At 47.0% G+C, this 20,660-nt stretch overlaps 3 protein-coding genes across 5 annotated transcripts; 1 reads left to right on the top strand and 2 right to left on the bottom strand.

Annotated features, from left to right (window-relative positions):
- The first annotated feature begins 190 nt into the window (after positions 1 to 190).
- LOC100827582 (protein TIC 20-v, chloroplastic) lies at positions 191 to 1,261 on the top strand. Its single transcript, XM_003570417.4, has one exon. The coding sequence runs from the start codon at positions 331 to 333 to the stop codon at positions 1,003 to 1,005; it is 675 nt and encodes a 224-aa protein (XP_003570465.1). The 5' UTR covers positions 191 to 330; the 3' UTR covers positions 1,006 to 1,261.
- On the bottom strand, positions 1,254 to 4,582 carry LOC100832564 (transcription factor BIM2). 3 transcript variants are annotated; one of them, XM_010237703.3, is made up of 11 exons: positions 4,323 to 4,580; positions 4,092 to 4,178; positions 3,567 to 3,893; positions 3,362 to 3,461; positions 3,070 to 3,139; positions 2,890 to 2,985; positions 2,632 to 2,670; positions 2,349 to 2,514; positions 1,943 to 2,090; positions 1,726 to 1,852; positions 1,254 to 1,585 (listed from the first exon to the last, which is right to left on the bottom strand). In XM_010237703.3, exons 1-11 carry the CDS (start codon positions 4,336 to 4,338, stop codon positions 1,532 to 1,534), a joined length of 1,230 nt encoding a protein of 409 aa, XP_010236005.2. In that variant the 5' UTR covers positions 4,339 to 4,580; the 3' UTR covers positions 1,254 to 1,531. The 3 variants fall into 3 exon arrangements, with proteins under 3 accessions (XP_010236005.2, XP_014756806.1, XP_010236004.2); XM_014901320.2 differs by having other exon boundaries at positions 2,890 to 3,139; positions 4,323 to 4,582; XM_010237702.3 differs by having other exon boundaries at positions 2,890 to 3,139; positions 3,567 to 3,890; positions 4,323 to 4,582.
- Positions 4,583 to 15,367: 10,785 nt separating this feature from the next.
- Positions 15,368 to 17,922, bottom strand: LOC100826972 (amino acid transporter AVT6A). The gene is made up of 5 exons (XM_003570415.4): positions 16,899 to 17,922; positions 16,640 to 16,792; positions 16,327 to 16,533; positions 15,776 to 16,241; positions 15,368 to 15,696 (listed from the first exon to the last, which is right to left on the bottom strand). The coding sequence occupies exons 1-5, from the start codon at positions 17,314 to 17,316 to the stop codon at positions 15,582 to 15,584; spliced, it is 1,359 nt and encodes a 452-aa protein (XP_003570463.1). The 5' UTR covers positions 17,317 to 17,922; the 3' UTR covers positions 15,368 to 15,581.
- Positions 17,923 to 20,660: the final 2,738 nt, after the last annotated feature.

Below are 20,660 nucleotides of genomic sequence, written 5' to 3'. Positions count from 1 at the left end.
CCTCTTCCCGGCCCGTTCAACAGCGCAGCACGGCACGGCAAGCTCGGCCCGTGAGAAAGCCCCATCATCAGCCGCGCCGGCCTCCCTCCTCACTTCACCACCAACCGATCTCATCGTCTCCCACTCGGCCACATCCCCCCAAAACTCCACAAAAATCTCCGCTCCAAAGTCCCCTCCCTCGGAGGCAGCAGCAGCAGCAGCCTTGCCCGCGCCACGCTGCCACTGCCAAGCCAAACGCCACCGCCGTGCCCCTCCGCTCAAACTCCACACAAAAATCTCCAGCCCACTCCCCTTCGGCGCCGAGGCTCGCACCGGCCGCGCCGCTCCCCCATGGCGTCCACCGTCTCGCTCCTCCTCTCCTCCCCTCGCCCGCTCCACCGCGCAGCCCCGTCCCTCCTCAAGTCCCCCGCGCCACGCTTTCCCCTCCTCGGCGCGACCCCCACCGCCGGCGTGGGCGTGACCGCGCTGCGCCCGCGCCCGCGCTCGCTCCGTCTCCTCGCCCCGCCACCGCGCGCCAACAACGACAACAGCGACGCGGTGGGGGCGCCCGACCGCCTGGTGGCGGCGGTCGCCTACCTCTACCCGTTCCTCGACGGCGCGCACCACGGCCGCTTCCTCGTGGCCCAGTTCCCCTTCTTCAACGCCCTGCTCGGCCCGCTCGCCCCCGCCGCGCGCCTCTTCCACTCCTCGCCGCTCACGCCCTTCCTCCTCTTCCTCACCCTCTACTTCGCCGTCGTGCGCAACCAGCAGGCCTTCTCCCGCTTCGTCCGCTTCAACGCCATGCAGGCCGTTGCGCTCGACGTGCTGCTCATCGTCCCCGACCTCCTCGCACAGTCCTTCGCGCCCTCAGGCGCCGGGATCGGGCTGGACATCTTCCAGAGCTTGGAGAACACCGTCTTCCTCTTCCTGCTCGTCTGCCTCGTCTACGGCGGGGGCGCGTGCATGCTCGGGATGACGCCACGGCTGCCCATAGTTGCAGATGCAGCCGAGCGCCAGGTGATGTAACCCAGCTCCAATCTTACCCATGAAAAAGGGAAACATAGTCTGATGATATATGCAAACATACCCACGGTTCGTTGATGTTTCAAATCATCATTCACAAGTTTAGTATAGTACAGCAGATGTTTACGGTTTTATTACTTATCAATTTAATGGATGGAATCATGGAAGGTTGATACAATGGCATTACAATCCAATCCAGTGTATGTTCAAATGAGTTTGAATTGTTATTTTAACTTCCAATACAAGCTGCATGTTACGACTTCTTCTATATAGAAAAGAATTGAGTTTAATTGAGACCTTTACATGTAGAAATACACACATTTTAGAATCTGAACTGCATTTACAAAACTAAAGAAAAGAAAATGGGAGCTGCTCTCGCAAAAGCACCTTCCTCGGTATATGAATGAAGCTTTGGTTAGTGAAATGTAATTGCAACATAAATAAAATAATTGCATCAGTTGTGGTTTGCAAAGTCCCCTTCTGAACTTCGCGTTGAATGAATTGTCGAGTTTGGGACAGAGATGTAGCTTCAGTCGCACCGGAGCCTCTTGGTTATGTGCATTGGTTCTTTGCCTTCATTAGCCTATGAAATGAGGTGAAAAGACTGGGTAAATTATTGCTTTCTTATGTTTGTCAATTATGAACAAGTCATAACATGATTTAGAAACTTTCTAAAGCTGAACTTGTCCACATTGATCACTAAACCTTAAATCATTATTATACCTTTGAATTGTCATGTATATGAGCATTGGCTCTTGCCCGTTTATCCATATTGATCTCCACAGATATATTTGCTTGAGATGGGTCTACTCCTGACTTCTGTAGAGCTTCTTTCAGTTTATGCAACAACCTGTCACGAATCAAAGCAGTGTTCTTTTAGTTACACTACATACATTTGCAGTGATAGCTTTATGTAAGCAGAAAAGGTTCAAGGACATACCCTTGTGAGTACGCACTGGAAAGACTCTGAGTATCATTGCGGAGACTCTGCGTCTCCTGCTTGCTTAGCTTGCTGTTGCTTGCATTACTGTTTTGGTTCATGGTTGACATACTCAGCCATGATAGCTGATTGTTAGGCATGTTGTTCTCTGCATTTGGTCATTTGGATACACCAGGGATGGTAAATCTAGTTCTCACCATTTACAAAAAAGCTAACTACTGAAAGGTACTCCCTCTTATCCTAAATTCTTGACTCAAATTTGCCCAAATATGGATGTATCTATTCTTAAGAAGCGTCTAGATACATGTAATATTTTGACAACAATTTAGGATTGGAGGGAGTATTAAACAACACCAAAGGGGAACATCTAGACATATAGCTATTTTGCAAAGAAAAATAGCCGTACCTATAATGTTTTGGGAGGAACTGGCTGTTGTACTAGTTTCTTTGACACTTTGTGTAGTGAAGAGAGAAGTGGGTGCAACTGTAATGCCCTTGGGACTGCAATGCTGCTCATTGTTCATGTCTTCTGTGGCAGCTGATAAACCTCCTCCTTGGCCTTGACTAATGTTCTGTGAAACCATGATAAAAGAACAAATGATGGTGCATGTCATTGATATAGTGGGTTCACTTAAAATCAAATGTTTTTGTAGTCTCTATCTTTGGCAATCCATTACTTTAGAAATTACCTGTGTGTTCCTCCACCGTGATCTGCAGTACACTTTGTCCTGCCAATTAGAAAAGGTTGAGGAAAAGCAGTTCAGAATTTTGAAAGTAACCTTGTGTACAATTCTGGTAAATATGCCTTGTGATTATTGTACTCCCTCCGTCGCAAAATAAGTGACTTGGATTAGTATAATAAGTGACCTGGATTTGTATACAAATCCAAGTCACTTATTTTGGGACAGAGGAAGTACATGTAAACAAGGTAGCATGGCTACACATACCCATGCCATGGATTTGGAATCCGTGGGATCCTTTTCAGGAATGGCTGACTCATATTTTTGGCATTTCTCTTGCAAGAGCCGTATGTATTCAATAACCTGCAAACAGAATATAGCATGAGGTGAAAATTTGCAAGAATAACCTGCTGACTGCTGTGCCAATTCACAAGATGTTATGTGAACCTCCAGAAGGAAAGAAGCTTTATCCCTCTTCTGATCGCAGTTCGGCAGGAGTTCCCGAAGTATATCAAGCCTGAATGACAGAATGGAAAGATAGTTAGAACGTTAGGATCACATCCTAAGAATGAATTATTCTGGAACTGTATGCAGCACTACTTGTCCATGGGAGGTCCTGTCTGACTGAATATGCTTATAACACGTTGCGCTCTCATTGTTTTCATTGCTATTTTGTATTGTTCTATTCTGCCTCTTGATTCTGCATAACGCAATTCACCATGGACCTAAATTATCTGACCTGTCATTTATCTTGGTCCTCCGCCGCTGCTCGGTAGCGGAATGCTTTGATCTCGGACTGCTGGGCTCCTGGTCGGCGCTGCTGCCGCTGCTTCTCGCCGCTGAATGTTCATAGCAATCAGTGTCTGAACCGGACCGGTGCCGTAGAACAATATACTGCACGCGATTTGCTACTTGGTGCAAAACAAGTTAACCGGTTGTCTTACCTCTAGATCTCTTATCAATGCCAGAATCCTGCCACATTGTAGATGGAGGAGCACTGCGAACCATAGCTCCGGATCGTGCTTCATGTGCAATCTCCATTCTGGAGCCCTGATGGACAGCAGCAACAGATGCATCCCTGCCCATGCCAGCTTCTTCCCTCGGCCGGGCGTCAGGCACTTGCCTGATGCTGAACGTGCCAACGCCGCCCGGCAACACTTGCTCCCCCAAATCTGCCGCCGCACTGACCGCTCCATCGCCGCCGTGGCTGCTAGACTGCTTGACTGGCTCAGCCGGCTTCACGAGGCTGTGCGGCCCCAAGCCATATCCTGCTGTAAGAAAATGCATGTTAGCGAGCAGCTGGCGCACATGATCTGCAAGTGCTAGAGGCTGCCTTGCTGTTTCGCACACCGAGGTTTGCACTTGCTTCTCAAAGCGAACAGGTAGGAGAAGTAAAACAAAATGGAAAGACACAGAACACCGGCCAGCCAGCCAGCCTAGCTCAACGGAGATACAGCGATGATTCTCACCTTGTTGGGCGGACTGCAGCCTGTGCTGGAACGGCGACGAGCCTCCTCCTGCGCGGAGCGAGAGGAAATCATGGGCCGGCTCCTCCCCTGCAGAATTACACATGAACACACACCACGCATCCACGGAAGAGAGAAAAACAGATGAGTATTCATTCGAGCATGCACGTAGCAGAGAAGAGAGGCATCACGACCGCGCTGTGGAGTTATCTCTTGATTGGCATGTTTAATTACCTTGGAAGAGCTCCATTGGGACACGGCCGGGATGACTTGGGACTCGGGAGATCTGTCGGAGCTGCCTGCCGTACGTTGCCTCGGCAGCAGAATGACGGTGCCTGGATCTTTGCTGCAGCAGCTGGTAGTACTGATCGGTGGAATGTTCAGCGCGGGTTCGGCTGTGACAGAGAGCTTATTATAGTCTGGGCAGAGAGAGTAGTCGGGGAGGAGAGGAGGGGATTAACAAAGTGGGAGGGTAAAGCATTGCCTGCCTGCCTGCCTGTCTGATCGTGTTGTATATCTTGAAAATCTTCAAAAAGTTTATACGCACAACAAGCGCGCTCTCTCTCTCTCTCCCTCCATCTCTTCCACGTGTCCTGACAACACGTATAATAAAACAGCAAGCAAACTACGCAAAGAAGGACGGACAATTGACGCGCAGAATTTTACGATGTCGGGAAAAATGACACCATGTCCGGTATCGATTTTGAGCATGTTTACCCGACGGCCAGGCTTCGATGAGATCCGTGATGATCGATCACCGCTAATAGGATCTCGACGTCTGCTCGTTGGGAGGACTTATTCCTCTGATTTCTGTTACTAAACTGATCAGGGACAAATCTGATCACTGTCCTTTGTTGTTGAATACTAATGAGAATTGTACTCCTAAAACACATAGAGATTTTCATTTTAATTTATCCTGCTTGCAAAAGGATGATTTCTTGCCTAAAGTTGAGGAGATTTGGCAAAAACCAGTTTTCAGTTCCGATCCCATTGACATCATTAACATTAAACAAAAAAGGATAAAAAAAATACTTCAAGGGTTGGGGTTCCAATCTGTTTGGCACCACTAGGAAAAAGAGAGCTGAGCTCAAGGAGGAGCTTGCAGCTATTGAATCTTGGGAGGAAGTAACTGTACTTCCCCCAGAGTTGTTTGGGAGAAAAGTTGAGATTCAAGCTGAGTTGGACTTCTTGTATATTGATGTGGAATTGAGCTGGATACAGAAATCACATTCTAACTGGATCCTTCAGGGGATCAGAATATTGCTTATTTCCATAGGATTGCCAATGAAAAAAAGAGGAAAAACACCATTTATCATCTTAAAAAAAATAAGGTGCTGATTGAGGGCACACCTCAGTTGATGGCCCATGCTACTGAGTACTATAAGGAGTTGTTTGTTCCTGCCCCTAGCAACTTATTTGCTCTTTCCCCTATTTGTGGGCTCTTCATGAAACTCTTTCTGATCTGGATAATGAAATCCTAACACAACCTTTCTCTGAGGATGAGATTAAAGAGGTCTTGTTTATTATGAAACATAACAAAGCTCCTGGTTCTGATAATATACCTGTTGAATTCTACCAGGCTACCTGGCATATCATGAAGTATGATGTGATGGCCTTGTTTGCTGCTTTTCATGAAGGGCACCTTGCTATGCATAGATTGAACTATGGGATTATAACTCTCCTTCCTAAAATTGCCGGTGCTGATACTATTCAACAGTTTAGGCCAATTTGTTTGCTGAGGGTGATTTATAAGTGGATTACTAAGGTGCTCACTGTCAGGTTAGAACCTCTAGCTGATAAGATCATTAGTGTTCAACAGAATGCTTTCATTAAGAAAAGAAATATTATGGATGGAATTCTGACCTTGCATGAGATCATGCATCACACACATGTGAAAAAAGAAACTGGGGTTATCCTCAAACTTGATTTTGAGAAGGCATATGATAAGGTCAATTGGGCTTTCCTTTTAAGCTGTCTTAGAATGAGAGGTTTTAATGACAAATGGTGCTTATGGATTCAACAAGTTTTAAAAGATGGAACTGTTTCTGTCAAACTTAACAATGAGCTGAGTCCTTATTGTCAAAGTGCTAAGGGGGTAAGACAGGGGGATCCCCTATCTCCCTTGTTGTTCAATATTGCTGCTGAATGTCTTACTAAAATGATTCTCAAGGCACAAAGTAATGGTTTATTTGTTGGACTTGCTGCTGATATTATTGAGAATGGCTTGGCTGTTTTGCAGTATGCTGAGACACTGTTCTTTGCATCCAACATGACCCTGTTAAAGCTGTTAATCTGAAATTCTTGTTGTATATCTTTGAACTTATGTCTGGTTTGAAAATTAATTTCATGAAGAGTGAAGTTTTTGTAATTGGTGGGGATAATGATATTGTTGTCTTCTATGCTGACTTGTTTGGGTGCCAAGTTGGCTCTTTGCCCCTGAAATATTTGGGTGTTCCTGTTACTTTTGCATCTTTGAAAAATAGAGACTGGGATTTTCTTGATGCTAAGATTTCCAAAAGGCTTGAAGCCTGGAAAGGTTGTAGTTTATCAATGGGTGGCAAAACTGTGTTGCTTAATGCTTGCCTTTCCAATATCCCTTCTTATCACATGTCTATGTTTTTAGTCAACAAAACCTATGTGAAGAAGTTGGACAAGCACAGAAGAAAATTTCTCTGGCAAGGTAATAGTGAGAAAAGAAAATACCATTTGGTGAAATGGGGGAGAGTATGCAGGTCTAAAGACAAAGGTGGCTTGGGTGTGAAAGACCTAAGGAAACAGAATATTAGTCTCTTATATAAATGGTGGTGGAAACTTGAATGTGGCCAGGGCTTATTGCAAGATGTGGTTAGAAAAAAATATCTTGATAACTGTTCTGCTCCTACTGTTAAACTGAGATCTAAAGATTCTTTATGCTGGCAATCTTTACTGAAGGTGAGAGAGTTTTACCTGGCTGGGAGGAAATTAGTTGTGAAAAATGGACAGTTAGTCAGGTTATGGGAACATGTGTGGGGTGCTGACCCTGCTCCTCTATCTATACAATTTCCTGAGTTATATAGCATTTGTTCTCCCACTCAGATTACTATCTCTGCTTTCCTGGATGATGCAAACTCTATCAGTTTCAGAAGAAGGCTGTCTCCTGAGGTTCAGACTCAGTGGGATTCTGTTTGTGCTCAAGCACATAACATTCTGCTTGTTGGTGAACAGGACTATGTGTGTTGGACCTTTAATAAGTCTGGGCAGTATACTGTCAAATCCATGTACAAATGGTTGGAAAGATATCTTTATGGAGCTCATCATAAATGGATTTGGAAAGCAAAAATCCCCCTAAAATTCCAAATTTTTGTGTGGCTACTTTTTCATGATGCTGTGTTAACTAGGGATAACATGAAAAAAAGAAACTGGCCTGGCAATCATGTGTGCTCTTTCTGTTGTCGGGAGAAGACAGCTACTCACCTGTTCTTTACTTGTCCTAATGCTAGAGTGATCTGGGGGGTTGTTGGTACCATGTTTGGTGCTTCCCCCGTGCCCAGATTTCTGTGGCAGTATTTTTCCTGGATGCATGCTTTTCTTTCGTTTGGTGATCGTTTCTCTATTGTTAGCCTTGCTGCTGTACTCTGGGGTATTTGGACTTATAGGAATAAGATTACTTTTGATAAGTTTGTTATGAAGTCACCTTTCGAGATCATTTTCACTGCTTGTGCTTTCCTGCTATCTTGGACAGGTCTCCAGAAACCAGCTGATGTGGAGCTTCTGAAGGAGGGCGTCAGATCATTGGTGGCTACTGCTAAGGAGATGATGCGTCGTAGTCAGGTTTTCATCCCATAGTCAGGTCCTGATTGTAGGATCTGGTCAGTGGGTTTCCTGCCCGCCGTAGTTGGTTCCTAGGTTTTCTCCTTCCTGTTTCCCTCGTTCTCAGCTCTCGTTCGCGGACATTTGTATTTCCGTTATGAAAGTAATGGAAAGGGGAGAGATCCCGGGTTGAAAAAAAAAATTGCGTACTAACGGACAACATCAGCCTATAGCTGCCGATGCGCAAAGGCGCTATGCCGGCCTGTTGATCGCCCCCCACCCCCACCCACGAGCTGGACGAATGGAGATCGAAGTGGCCCCGGGCCTTTCCTTTCCTTGTGTTTCCACCGCCTCCCATCCGTTGGGCGCACATGCCGAGCTACGCGCGCGCCGCGACAACCTGGCTTGCCGCGGCAGCAGCCGGGGCGCATGCCATCTCATGTGCCGGTCCGTGAGACGCCGGGGCGTGCCGTGCGTGATCCATGCCGCGCGCCAGAGCATCGCCATCGCCATGATGCCGATCGCGTCGCGCTGGCGGCCTTTTAAGTGCAAAAAGGGCGAGATCTCTGCGTCGATCGATCGGCACGGCACGTTTCAACCTGCCGCGCGCGGTGTCGCAGGAGATCACAAGATCGACCGATCAACCTGCCTATGCCTTTGCCCCCTGTCGTCCTGTCCTTGTCACCCGTGCCTAGCTAGCTAGCCTGCGGCGTACCATGCCATGGTAGTGCACGTGCTCGATCGATCTCATGGGTCCATCCATCAATCATACGCGTGCGCCGGTGCATGAACCAAGCCCGCCCGGCTCCAGTAGTACTCCCACTCGTGCTTCGTGCCCTTCGCGCACGGCACCACCGCGCGCACCACTATACTAGGAACTAGGAACGTACGCGTTGGCGCGTGAAAGACAGGTAGGGGGAGCATCAGATCACCTGTTTAACAAATCCGGGTGAAGTGATAGAACAACGACGACGACGACCTTTGTAGCTAGCTCAAAATCAAGCTGCTGGCCGGGGTTCATGAACCCTGCCATAGTACTCCACTAGCCACTAATCCAGTAGGTAGGAGTTAAAGCTAAAATTAGGACCTGCCTATAGCTTAGCTCAACGCAAGTCGTCGATCGTCATCGTTGTCGTTGCGCCCCGCCGGCCTAAAACGACAAGCTATATAGGTACGCGCATGTGCCCCGCATAACACACGAAGCTTCCCGGCCGTTTCCTTTTACTCCATAAGAAAACCGATTTGATCCCCATCCATCATTGACAGGAGGCCATCCATCCATCAGTGGTGTGTGAGCGAGAGAAAGCGACGTGCCCGGCAGAGCAGAACAGAACATTCCCTCTGCAACTCTCAGTGCCCAATCTGAGGAATCCGTTTAGGGATCAGTAAACAATTACTGTACTCCCTCATCTGATTAATTAACTCAAGAATATCCTCTGCTAGCTCGTCAGTCAGATCTGAGAGCATATATAGTTTTAGCTGAGCTTTTGGGCCATCACGTGGCCAACGCACCCATCCATCCATCCATAGCCACCGCCAGGTTAATTACTTACCCGATCGATCCATCCATCCAGGTTCATTGTTGTTAGATGCAGTATAAGACGGCCATTTGCGCGCTAGCTTTGGATTTTTTTGGTGTTGCTTTTCCGGTTCGGTTGTGGAGCAGTGATCTGTTTCTTAGGGGAGAAAGCATGTGAGTTCGGGGCTTTGGGAGTGACCTGTCGCCTTCGTGAGCTGGGCGCGGCCATGGGTGCCACTGCCGGCACGTGAGACCCAGGAGAGCGGAGAGCCCTGGACAAATTACTCACAGAATTAGTTAGAGACATTGCGATCGATCGACACCGAAAATAGTTCTACTTACACTTCATGTCACCTTACACTTGCCCCTCTCACACAACGGTATCTCGAGAGAGAATTACAGTAATAATTAACTGAATAACCTCCTTTATATGGTACTCCTATAAGCTACTGAGTAGAAGCCTAGAACTAGCTGAACTTTATCTTGTGAGCGCTGCAGAAGTGCTTGGCAGCTGCGCCCATCTGCCTCCTCGCAACGTCGACCTTCCCTTCGTCGCAGTTGTTGATAGAGCCCGAGCAGAAGCTCGCCAGCCACGATGCCAATGCCGCCAGCCAAGGGGAGCTCGGTGACGACCCGTACCCCATGATCACCTGATCGATCTCAGGGTTTTCAGGCCTCCAAAACACCTTAATTTTACTGTCTCTGCAAGGCCTGATTTGGTTGTTGACTGATGTGCTCTGGCCGGTTACACTTTGCTGCCTGCCTGCCCCCTTTTATAGGGAGATTCGTGCCAAATTTCTTGTCGATCAAGTCGCAGCGCGTGGATATTTTGACTGGCTTGGTGACTACTTTGGGGCCAAGGTTCAACAGCTGGCACGGAGTATGATGCTACTTGTATTCGCACGTGACATGACATTCAGTGGGTGAGTGGGAGCGCAGCTTCCTGCATGAAACTGAGCTATCCGGCACGCGAAATTAAGGAGTTCATCGTGATCAGTCCAAGGTCGGAAAAACGGGCAGTTTTTGTTGCCAAGTCCAATTCCCTACGTACGTACGTAGGAGTCCATTATACACTGGTGCAGGTTGACTCCCCAGCCGTGGCATCTGTGTGATTCTCCAAAAGAAAATGCTGTTTTGCATGCGCATCCTCTAAGTTTCTAGCCGAACTGACACAAATGAAACTGTGACACGTGTCGTGCGTGTGAGTGTGACGCGACAGAAATGAATCGGAGAGTGACCGACCTGATATTTTGGAGACCAAGAAGCGAGAAGGTCTCGTTCTCGAAAGCAGAGAGACGAAAAGAAGTTTCAGAGGCATGCACAACTCTTTTGTTCCTCTCTGATCCGTCCAAAAGAACCAAGCAAGTGCAACTGCATGACCCGACTAATTCCACAAAATGAGCCTGATGCGAACAAATGCCGTGGCATTCACGTGCTTAATTTCCCAGCCCCACCGATCACAACTCGACGTGCTCGTGAACACGGCTAAAGCCGGGCTGGGCCTGAAGTTCTGAACCTCATGAGAAAACCCGGACTCGCACCTTTAGAGACTCTTTGGGACTGATCCATTTCACAAATTCACTAGTGAACAGGTGATTTCAAACACCTCAAACTTCATTTGTTAGATGAATTAGAGTAGCACGACCCTCTGGATCATTTTATTGGAGTAAAATAAGAGGTGCTTCACCTGCTCCACTTCACCAAAATTGAATAAATTTACCAATCAATGCCACTCATTAAACTTGCTATATATTTCCGAATAGGACCTCCCCGACTCCTCTTCCTCACACCGGCGTGATTCCTCCTCTTCCTCCTGTCTCCCCATAGCAGCACATCCAGCCTTAGGCAAGGCGCGTCCTCCAGTCCTCCTCCTTGTTGTCCAATTAATCTTTGGCAAGCCTCCGCCGGTTCTCGGATTTAGCCGCCACCTCCTCTCGAAGGCAAAGTCGACACCACCATGACGACAAAAACAATACTACTCAAACTCAAGACTCCCCGTTCTTCTAGCTCACAAGCTTATGAAGAAATTCTTTCACCTAAATATATAACAAGTAAAATATTAGTTCAGAGTGAAATTCTAACCTGGAAAACATCTTCGTCGCTCGTATCATCACCTATATATATTGCTAGAACCTGAGAGTTGTCTCGGTTATTTATAGGTGATGATACGACCGATGTCTGTCCTTGAACTCAAATAGATGATAATTGACCGCGTGTCCTTTGTTGACATCTGTCCTTGAACGAACCTCCAAAACCTACACATGTAATGATCAATTTTGTCACAACATTTATACTTTTGCTAACTGATTGATGTCCAATTGATTGAGTTTCCTTGACATTTTGAGCGAGTCACTTTGAGATCTGAAAAATCTATCAAAGTTGTCTTCACAACGTCCTTTACTTATTTGTGTTCTTGCAACAAATGACCAAGAATGAGGTAAATTTTATTTCTCAATACAGCAAGAAGGAAAGTAGATCAAGCAAACTTAGGTTCAAATTTACCTTTTTGTGAACCAGAATGCAAATTATTATTTTCGACCGTAGCACCCTTAATTCTCTGACCACCTCTCCCAGTCGATGTGTGGCATATTATGCAAATAGTGTGTATTAGAATTTCTATACTATAATACAATTTAAAAAAGATTGCTAAATGTAGTGATTAGCTCTAGTTTATACTGAGTTATTTTAGGCTCATACTTGCTAGTACTTTGGAAGGTCTTCGTTTCACCACTCTGCAGATGGAATATTTGCGAAGATTTGGAAAGCACTAAAACACAAAGCAAACAAGGAATTGCAAGAGTAATACTTTATCATAATGGGCAGATCTACATGGAGTCCGGGGGCAGAAGGGGGGGGGGGGGGGCTCCCCCCACAGACTGAAAAAATATTGTTCATTAGTTTCTTTTAAATACCCAACCTTGATGTACAATTAGACATAAATATCCACCCAGGTTTAGATTCATTTATGGATTGGTTTCCCCCCTCCCCTACCCAGTGAGGACTGAAGTAGTGAACGGCAGTGCAACATCGATCTCCAACAACATTTCATATATGGACATTTCAAATTCGGGACAACAAACAAATTTATATATGTCAACTAGTTAGCACATAAGCTTGGCGAGTTAACTAGAATTACCTCCTCGGACATGATAGTCTTTTTGGGATCATTCACTATTGGTGTCAAAGTGACATGATAATCCAAAAATAATGCAATTGTTTTTCCGTGCACGCTCGCTGTGATTTCATCGAAGAATCTGATCGCTGAAGGGCGCCTAGCTAGCCTGCGACAAATAGAATTTTCCTTTTTGACTAATTTTTATGCTCATGCAAAAAAATCCCTAAGTATCTTTCATCTCTCATTTAAAAATGTTCATGTAATTGTAAAAGATAAGAATAATGTTCCATCGTTCATGTAATGTCGCTCACGCTTTTCAGACTGAACATCGGTTGGTAGGCACTCCCACCGATCTATAATAAGTGTCGCTAATTAAGTACAACTTTAATATGTTCATGGAAAAAAAACATCCCAACTACCATACATACAATGTCCTAAATCAGCGACACTTATTATGTATCAGAGGGAGTAATAAGAGTTCAACAGTGTTCTGTTAAAAAAAAGTGCTCAACTGTGTCAATTCACAATGCCAGTGATAACCAGATATATCATGTGCCAGCCTCAATTCGACCCCGCTTGGACCTTGGACGTGTACAGAAAACCATCCACAGAAAGAATCGCCAAATATCCTTTTAAAAATGTTTCTTCCGAAGATTGTGTCTCTATACTCAAGTCTTTCAAAATAGAACAATACACTTCCTTCTGAAAATTATATAACATCACCCGGTCAAGGAAGTTTTGAGACGGAATCACTTAATTTTTTTATTTATCTCCACTATCTCACTTCAATCCTTAAAACACATAGTTAGAAGGGGCAACAAATTTTATGTTTGGCAGCTGGATGTTCGTTTGTGAGTATAGACATTTGATTATTTTGTTGAGTATGCCTATTCTGATTTTGCTGGTTTTCTGAAGGAGCTTATCAATATTAGATTAAATCAAGCCTAATTTGTTCGGCGGATCTGGCTTGTGGGCAGTTCAGAAGACTTGACGTCGTTGGCCTCTCGACCATCTGTCTGCTCGTAGTCCTGTCTCTGCGTGGCGGCTGGAGTCCGTCTTATATGGCCAGCAAGCATTAAATGTGGCAACTTGCTCGCGGATATCCGACCCAAATGGGTAGAATATGGGTCGACGTTTACGCCCATGGGTATATCCGATGGCTCGCCAGATTAGTCATGGGTAGGGTGTATATGCGTATAGGTTTATACACATGGATACCCGATGGGTCGCTGAGTTAATATTTTAATTAAATAAATATTATTTTTATTATATAATATGTGAACTCTTTGATTTTTTTAGCGAAATGTGGACTCTTTGATGCAATAAGGATTAACGGATGAACCCTACTGTAAAAAATAAATAAAGATCAAGTGCAAAATTGGCCCATTAGTCCATGACTCGATGACCCATCAACTTGACCTGTTTGGCTATCTCTCTCGCTCAGTTAGGCTCACAGAAGAAAGGCATCGAGGCGCCTTCTCCCATCTCCCATTCTACACTTGGCCATCATCTCTCGTTCTCTCTACTATACCCTAGGCGCCGCCACCATTCTCTGTTTCGCAGTCTGTCTCATCAGCTTCTTCCAACAATTCGCCATCTCCTCGTGTAATTTGGCCCTAGGAGGATTCGGAGTTGTTGCCCGACTCTCGTAATGATCCCGCTGGCGATGGATTCCCTCGCGCAGTTCCAGTCCAATTCGGTGTAGGTAATGGGCCAGCCAGTTTAGTAGGCCTAATATACATGCAATCTTGGAGGGGCCACAAATTTTTTGGGAAGTTAAAGTTTGATAGACGACGGTGAAGTGAACGGTCCGTATTTTTTAGATATGTATAGATATAGATAATCCATCGGATCCGAATCTAGAAAAAATTAGTTAACTTCTGCACATCTTGCAGAGCCAGATGGATATATACAGGTACGAGTACAGATGCATTTATATGTGGAACTCAAGCCCGCTGGGACTGAAGTCCTGAAACATGAGACTCCCTGGACTTGCAAGCACCTCTAGTAATAAGAGTTCAATTGTGTCTCTTTTTTATTTGTGCGAGCAATCTGTGTCAATTCACAATGCTAGTGTGCCAATTCACAATGCCAGTGATAACAAGATATCTATACCTATATAAAAAATACGGACCGTTTCCTTCACCGTCGCCTGTCAAACTTCCCATAAAATTTGTGACCCTCCATGATTGCATCGAATCTATGTATATCTATATACCAATGGAAAAAAAACCGTACCGTTCCAACTTCTTTTCTCCCTTTTTTCCGTCAAGCCCCCGAGACCCACCTCATCCGCCTGCACGCAAACCACTCCTTCATCCGCTCCAGACGCCGAGCAGGGAATATGTTCGTTCTCTCAGCCCTCATCCCCCGACGTGTTGATCTGGGCCAACGGGAGCCGCTACGACAACGCGTGCTTAGGCGGTTCAACAGTCGTTTAATTTCACAAAAAACAGGAGAACATGTTCGTTCTCTCAGCCCTCATCCCCGGCGTGTTGATCTGGGCCAACGGAAGCCGCTACGACGACGCACCTAAGGCGGTTCAGCCGGGGGATGATTGAGGAGGGGAAAAGGAAGGGAAAGGCCATGGGATACGGTTCAGAGCGCCTGAACGGGTTGCGGGTCGAGGAGGCGTCGTCGAGGGCGGAGATTGCGGCGGCCGACGCACACGTGTGCTGCTTTTGGCGCTAGGAGGAAGACGGGCACGAGCGCTCGTGCGGGCATGGGCTGGGCGCTCTCGGGGAAGCTGGCCCAAGAGAGAGAATGGATGTGGCCCAAGAGGAAAAAAGAAAATATCCGAAAGTGGCTTTCCTTGGCAGCGCACGCGCATTCTGCTAGTCAAGTCAAAAGAACAAAAAGTTCTCTACAATTTTGACTTTTTGGCACTATAATTCACTGGATCCAAATCTAGAAATCTTAGTTAACTTCTGCCATCTCGGTGACCCAGATGTATATATACACGTACAGATGCATTTTGTGCGGAACTCAAGTCAGGGGAAGCTCTTTAGCAAGTCTCTCCTCCTCACTGACGAGTAATATACAGAGCAACATGCTGGAGACGGGCAAGAGTTCACGAGGACGAGCAAGCGTCGCTGTACACTGCCACTCCATTTGACACCGCCGCGACAGCAATCATGAACACCGCCAGGAACTTGTCCCTCTTCTTCGCTATTCCGTGACGATCCCTGACAGTAAACGAGATCAACAAAGCAGGCAGCCATTAACGGCCAACTCTACTTAAGCATCAAGGGCATCGATACTCACCTGAGCGCCATGGCCGCGGGGAAAATGTATCCGATGGAGACGGCGGCGGTGGCGCCCGTGAACTGGAACGCGTCCCAGATGTTGGGGATGTAGTTTGCGGCGAGGAAGATGACGGCGAGGAGCGATGCCGTGAGCGCGGCGAACCTGCGGTCGTCGCGGGACAGCGGGCAGGCGGAGGGGAAGAGGAGGCCGTCCATGTTCATGCGCAGCGCGTGGAAGACGATGGGGAAGACGAGCATGAGGTGGAGCGCGTAGCTGACCCTGACGGCGTCGTTGAAGACGGAGCTGTAGGGGATGCCCAGGTCCGAGTCGAAGTTTGCCAGCACGTCGTCCAGCGTGTCGTCGCCGAAGAGGAGGAAGCCGAAGAAGCTGGTGGTGACGTACACGGTGGAGCAGAGCACCAGCGAGGCGCGCACGATCGGCCTGATCTGGGCGTGGTCCTTGAGCTCGTTGTGGATTGGGTGCACTGCATATATGCAAAGAGTGTCAAATCAGATAATGGCAGTCAGAGCTGGAGGTGATCAGCTCACATTATCGCATAGCTATACTACCATTGTAGTGGCAAATGTAGGCCGTGACGAGAACTGGAGCGGCCGTGAAGAGCTTGAAGATGGAGGGCCAGTCGTGGACGTCGGGGAACAGCATGGGCATCGGGATCTGTTCCCGCATCTGCAGCTTGATGATGGCGATCCCGGCGGTGATCACGACGAACACGACGGCCAGCCCAACCGACACGGTGGACGTGTATTTCAGCGAATCTAAAGTAAACCAGACCAAGAACACAGCCCAATGTTGTTACACGCCCGATACTACTAAATGAAACGACCGGCCTGGATGCTAGCAATCACGTTACGTATTACGCACCGACGCGCTTGAAACATGCGAGCGGCGTGAAGACGCCGAGGGTGGTGACGAGGAGCACGGCGAAGCGGCCGTTCCAGGGGCACGGCCCGAACCATCCTTCCAGCACCCCTTGGTGGTGCACCCGGCCCGAAGATGTCCCCGAGAGTACGTCCCCTTAATTTGTCCGTTTCCATACATTTTCACCAAGTCAGATCACACATTTCTTAACCTTAGAGCGCTCCTCTGTATTGGGAATCAAGAACTCGCGTGGCCGGCGTACCGATGATGATCATGTAGACGACCATGACGCCGACGTTGTTGACGACGACGCAGGCCTGGAGGAGTCCCCTGCCGAGCGCCCCGAAGGCGTCGCCCATGGCCTCGCCGTACGAGGCGGCGCCCACGGCGTTGCTGAACCGCATGAGGAGCTCGATGGACGCATCCGTGAGCGCCGCGGCGACCACGACGAGCGCCAGCCCCGGGACGAGGCCCAGCACCTTCATGGTGGCCGGGAGCGCCATGATCCCCGCGCCCACGATCGTGGTCGACAGGTTGAACACCGCGCCGGCCAAGGACGCGTCGCCGCCGCCGTCCTGCGGATCCTCGCCCCGGTCGTCCTTGCTGCGCTTCCGGGTGAGGAGAGGCCTCCTCATCCCTTCCGTGTCCAGGTCGCCGCCGGCGCCGCCCGCCATTGGCATCACCGTGGCGCCGAAACCAGGCTCTGCGCGAGGATGGTGTGATTTGCGCGTACGGAATTCCAGCTTTGAACAAGTCCCCGCCCGGCCCCTTCTGATTATTTCGCAAGAAGATTGATCAAGTGACGAATTGTATGTCTTCTCGCATGCACTGATTTAGAAGACACCGCAAAAGGCAGGGATTTTTTTGGGAGAATCCGGATGCCCGGGAAGGCGATCGAGAGGAATTAAACGAGAGCAATGGCGAATTAATGGGGGGGAGTGAAGTGGGGTTGGGGAGGGGAGTCCTAACTTTGGTCGGATCGGGGACGATCGCGGCTTATAATTAGAGCGGCTCCTGATTTAGCAACCGCTTGCTAATCACCCGGGCTGTGGCCAAAGATCATACAGACACGACGAGGCACGGGCTTTCCAAATGAAAATCCCGTTCAGTCAATCATGCGGCGTTTCTCCGTTCCCTCGCCGTCCGCCCACCTTTTGCTGCTCCACGCGATCATGCTGTGATGCTGGTGGGATCGCGCGCCGGCCGGGCGCTGCCCCATGCGGTGCGATACTCTTGCTGGAATCGTGTCCTGTAACGTGGTACCGCGCGCAGTTCACGCACCGGTAGAAGACTTGGTTTGGGCTAAAGGGAGGTCAATTGGACCGCAACGGCTTTATACGAAAAGAAATGCTCGCGCCGTGTCTAACTCATTGCTAAATAAAAATACAGTATTATCTCATTACCTTTTGTTCCCTACACCACACGTAGTGAGAAATTTTTAGAATCACTCGCAATTTTATTCAAACTTGGAATTCATTACATGTACACTGCTTTGGATTTTTTTTAAGAAAACTACAAAATAACTTCTATAACTGAGAATTACGCCCAAAAAAAATCTTTTTCATGGTATCAATCTTCGCAATGCCAAATATCACAAAGCTTCAGTAAAGATATTGCAATCAGACTGGAGCAGCCATTGATGGTTTCAAAAAGATACTTAAATCCCTCATAAAAATACTTAAATCTCTCATAAGACACACTGACAAAAACTCATCATATTGCGAAGATGCAAAAAAAAAAAGAGAACTGACTACGAGTAATCCAAAAAATGCACCGCTTTCCATCCTAAGCTGGAGAGGAGGGGGGGAGGGGGGCGCCCCCTGGATTCAACGTAGCTTCGACATTGCAGTTAACCAAAAGAGGTTAACAAAAGGAAATCGTATCAATACATTACCTATCGTCCCTCGTAAGAAACGACAACAACAATACTATTCAAACTTAAGACTCTACATTCTTCTTACTCGCTTCTCAAGGAATTCTTTCACTTGAATATGTAAAAAAAAAATAGTTCAGAGTGATCATTTTATTGGATATATGCACAACTTACTAGCTAATTAAGAACTGCATGCATGCGTATATACACGTGAGGTTGATTGATTGAATACTACATTACATGAGGTGAATCTTCTAGCGACAAAAAGGCTCTGGTGCTCCTGCGCTTCTTCAACACAAGGATCCCAAATCCACCATCCCGTCCAGAAAGCAGCTGGTCACGACTCACAATATATATAGTTAAATTTTTTTAAAAGAATCTTTAGAAAAGGTGAGATTAATTTCAATATTTAGATGATATTCTAACCTGGAAGACATCCTTGTCAGCCATATCATCACCTGTATATATCGCTAGAACCTGAGAGTTGTCTTAGTTATATTTGCTGACGAGGCACTCGAGTAGATAATTGACCGCATGTCCTCTGTTGACGTCCGTCATTGCACGAACCTCCAAAACCTACACAAGTATACACATGTAATGATCAATATTATCACAACATTGCTACTTGATGTCCAATAGATCGAGTCTCCTTAACATTTTACCGTGGGTCACTTTGAGATCCGAAACATATACCAAAGTTGTCTTCACAACGTCCTTCACCTATTTATGTTCTTGCAAAAAAAAAAAGACTAACTTCTCAATACAACAAGAAGCAAAGCAGATCAAGCAAACTTAGGTTAAAATTTACCTTCTTATGAACCGGAACGCAAAACTTATTGTTTTCGACCGTAGCGCCCTTAATTTCACCGACCACCTCTCCCGGACGATGTGTGGCGTATTATGCAAATAGTGTGTGTTAGAATTTCTATACCACAATACAATTTAAAAAAGAGTGCTAATTGTAGTAATTAGCTCTAGTTTATGCTGAATTATTCTAGGCTTCTACTTGCTAGTACGTTGGAAGGTTTCTGTTTGACCACTCTGCAGACGGAATATTTACGAAGATTTGGAGAGCACTAAAACACAAAGCAAATAAGGAATTGCAAGAGTAAATATCAACTTACTAATTGGATGTCCATCTCATGGCTCACTGCATAGTTTAGCTAATTGAGCCTTATGAACTCTTTCACCTAAACATTGATGAGCACTAGATTAAAAGGTTAGTATATACTCATCAGTATCTATAGTACGTAATACCTTATCATCATGGGCAGATCTACATGGAGTTCGGGGGGCGGAGGGTGGGTGGGGGGGCGCCCCCCTCCCCCGCAGCTTGAAAAAAATGTTTTCAAAATCGGGACAAGAAAAAAATTATATGTGTTAACTAGTTAGCACATATAAGCTTGATCGAGTTAATTAGAATTACCTCCTCGGACATGATGGTCTTTTCGGGATGATTCACTATACTCGTTGTGATTTCATCGAAGAATCTGGTCGCAGAAGGGCGTCTAGCCTGCAATAAATAAAACTTTGGAAAAATGTAGCATTTCTAAAATAATTGTAGCAGTTCAAGTTTTTCCTTAGAAGAACCAAAATTTTGAGGTAGTTCTAAGTACTTACATATGTATTTTATTATCAAACAAGCAACACAATTTCTGATATAGGTTTCATGTAATCGATTGTTTCCTAAATGTCATATTCCCAACATCCAAAGTATTGAACCTTTAACCGAATTCGAAGCTCCAAGGCGACGTCCTCCGAGGCGAACTCGTAGCACGCGCGTTTCAGGAGCCAATTTCAACGCTAAGCTCCCTCCCTCCCCCCCCCCCCCCCCCCCGGCTCTCGCCGTCGGCGGTCGGGTGCACCTCCATCGGTAGCCTTCGGTATTTCCCTCCGGTCTCCCTTCTTCTCGTACCCACCTGTGCTGGCACTGTGGCACCTTCTCTCAGCGCCTCCCGTTGGCACACCCCCGCCGTTGCGAGCGACACCATTTTCGCCGCCTGAGAGACACGGCGGACACACTAGACACTGCAACATGCCCCGCGTCGACCGCCCCGATAAAGCTCCGACAGTATCGCCGTATCGGCCGCCGGCCGTCGAGGAATACCATCGACCGCCGGTTTGCATTTGGTAATTGTCAGTTGTCTTAGA

The sequence above is a fragment of the Brachypodium distachyon genome, chromosome 3 (assembly GCF_000005505.3).
Source record: "Brachypodium distachyon strain Bd21 chromosome 3, Brachypodium_distachyon_v3.0, whole genome shotgun sequence".
NCBI classification, from domain to species: domain Eukaryota; kingdom Viridiplantae; phylum Streptophyta; class Magnoliopsida; order Poales; family Poaceae; genus Brachypodium; species Brachypodium distachyon.
Note: the sequence above shows the minus strand (reverse complement) of the source record. Positions and strands in the feature narration are given on the sequence as shown.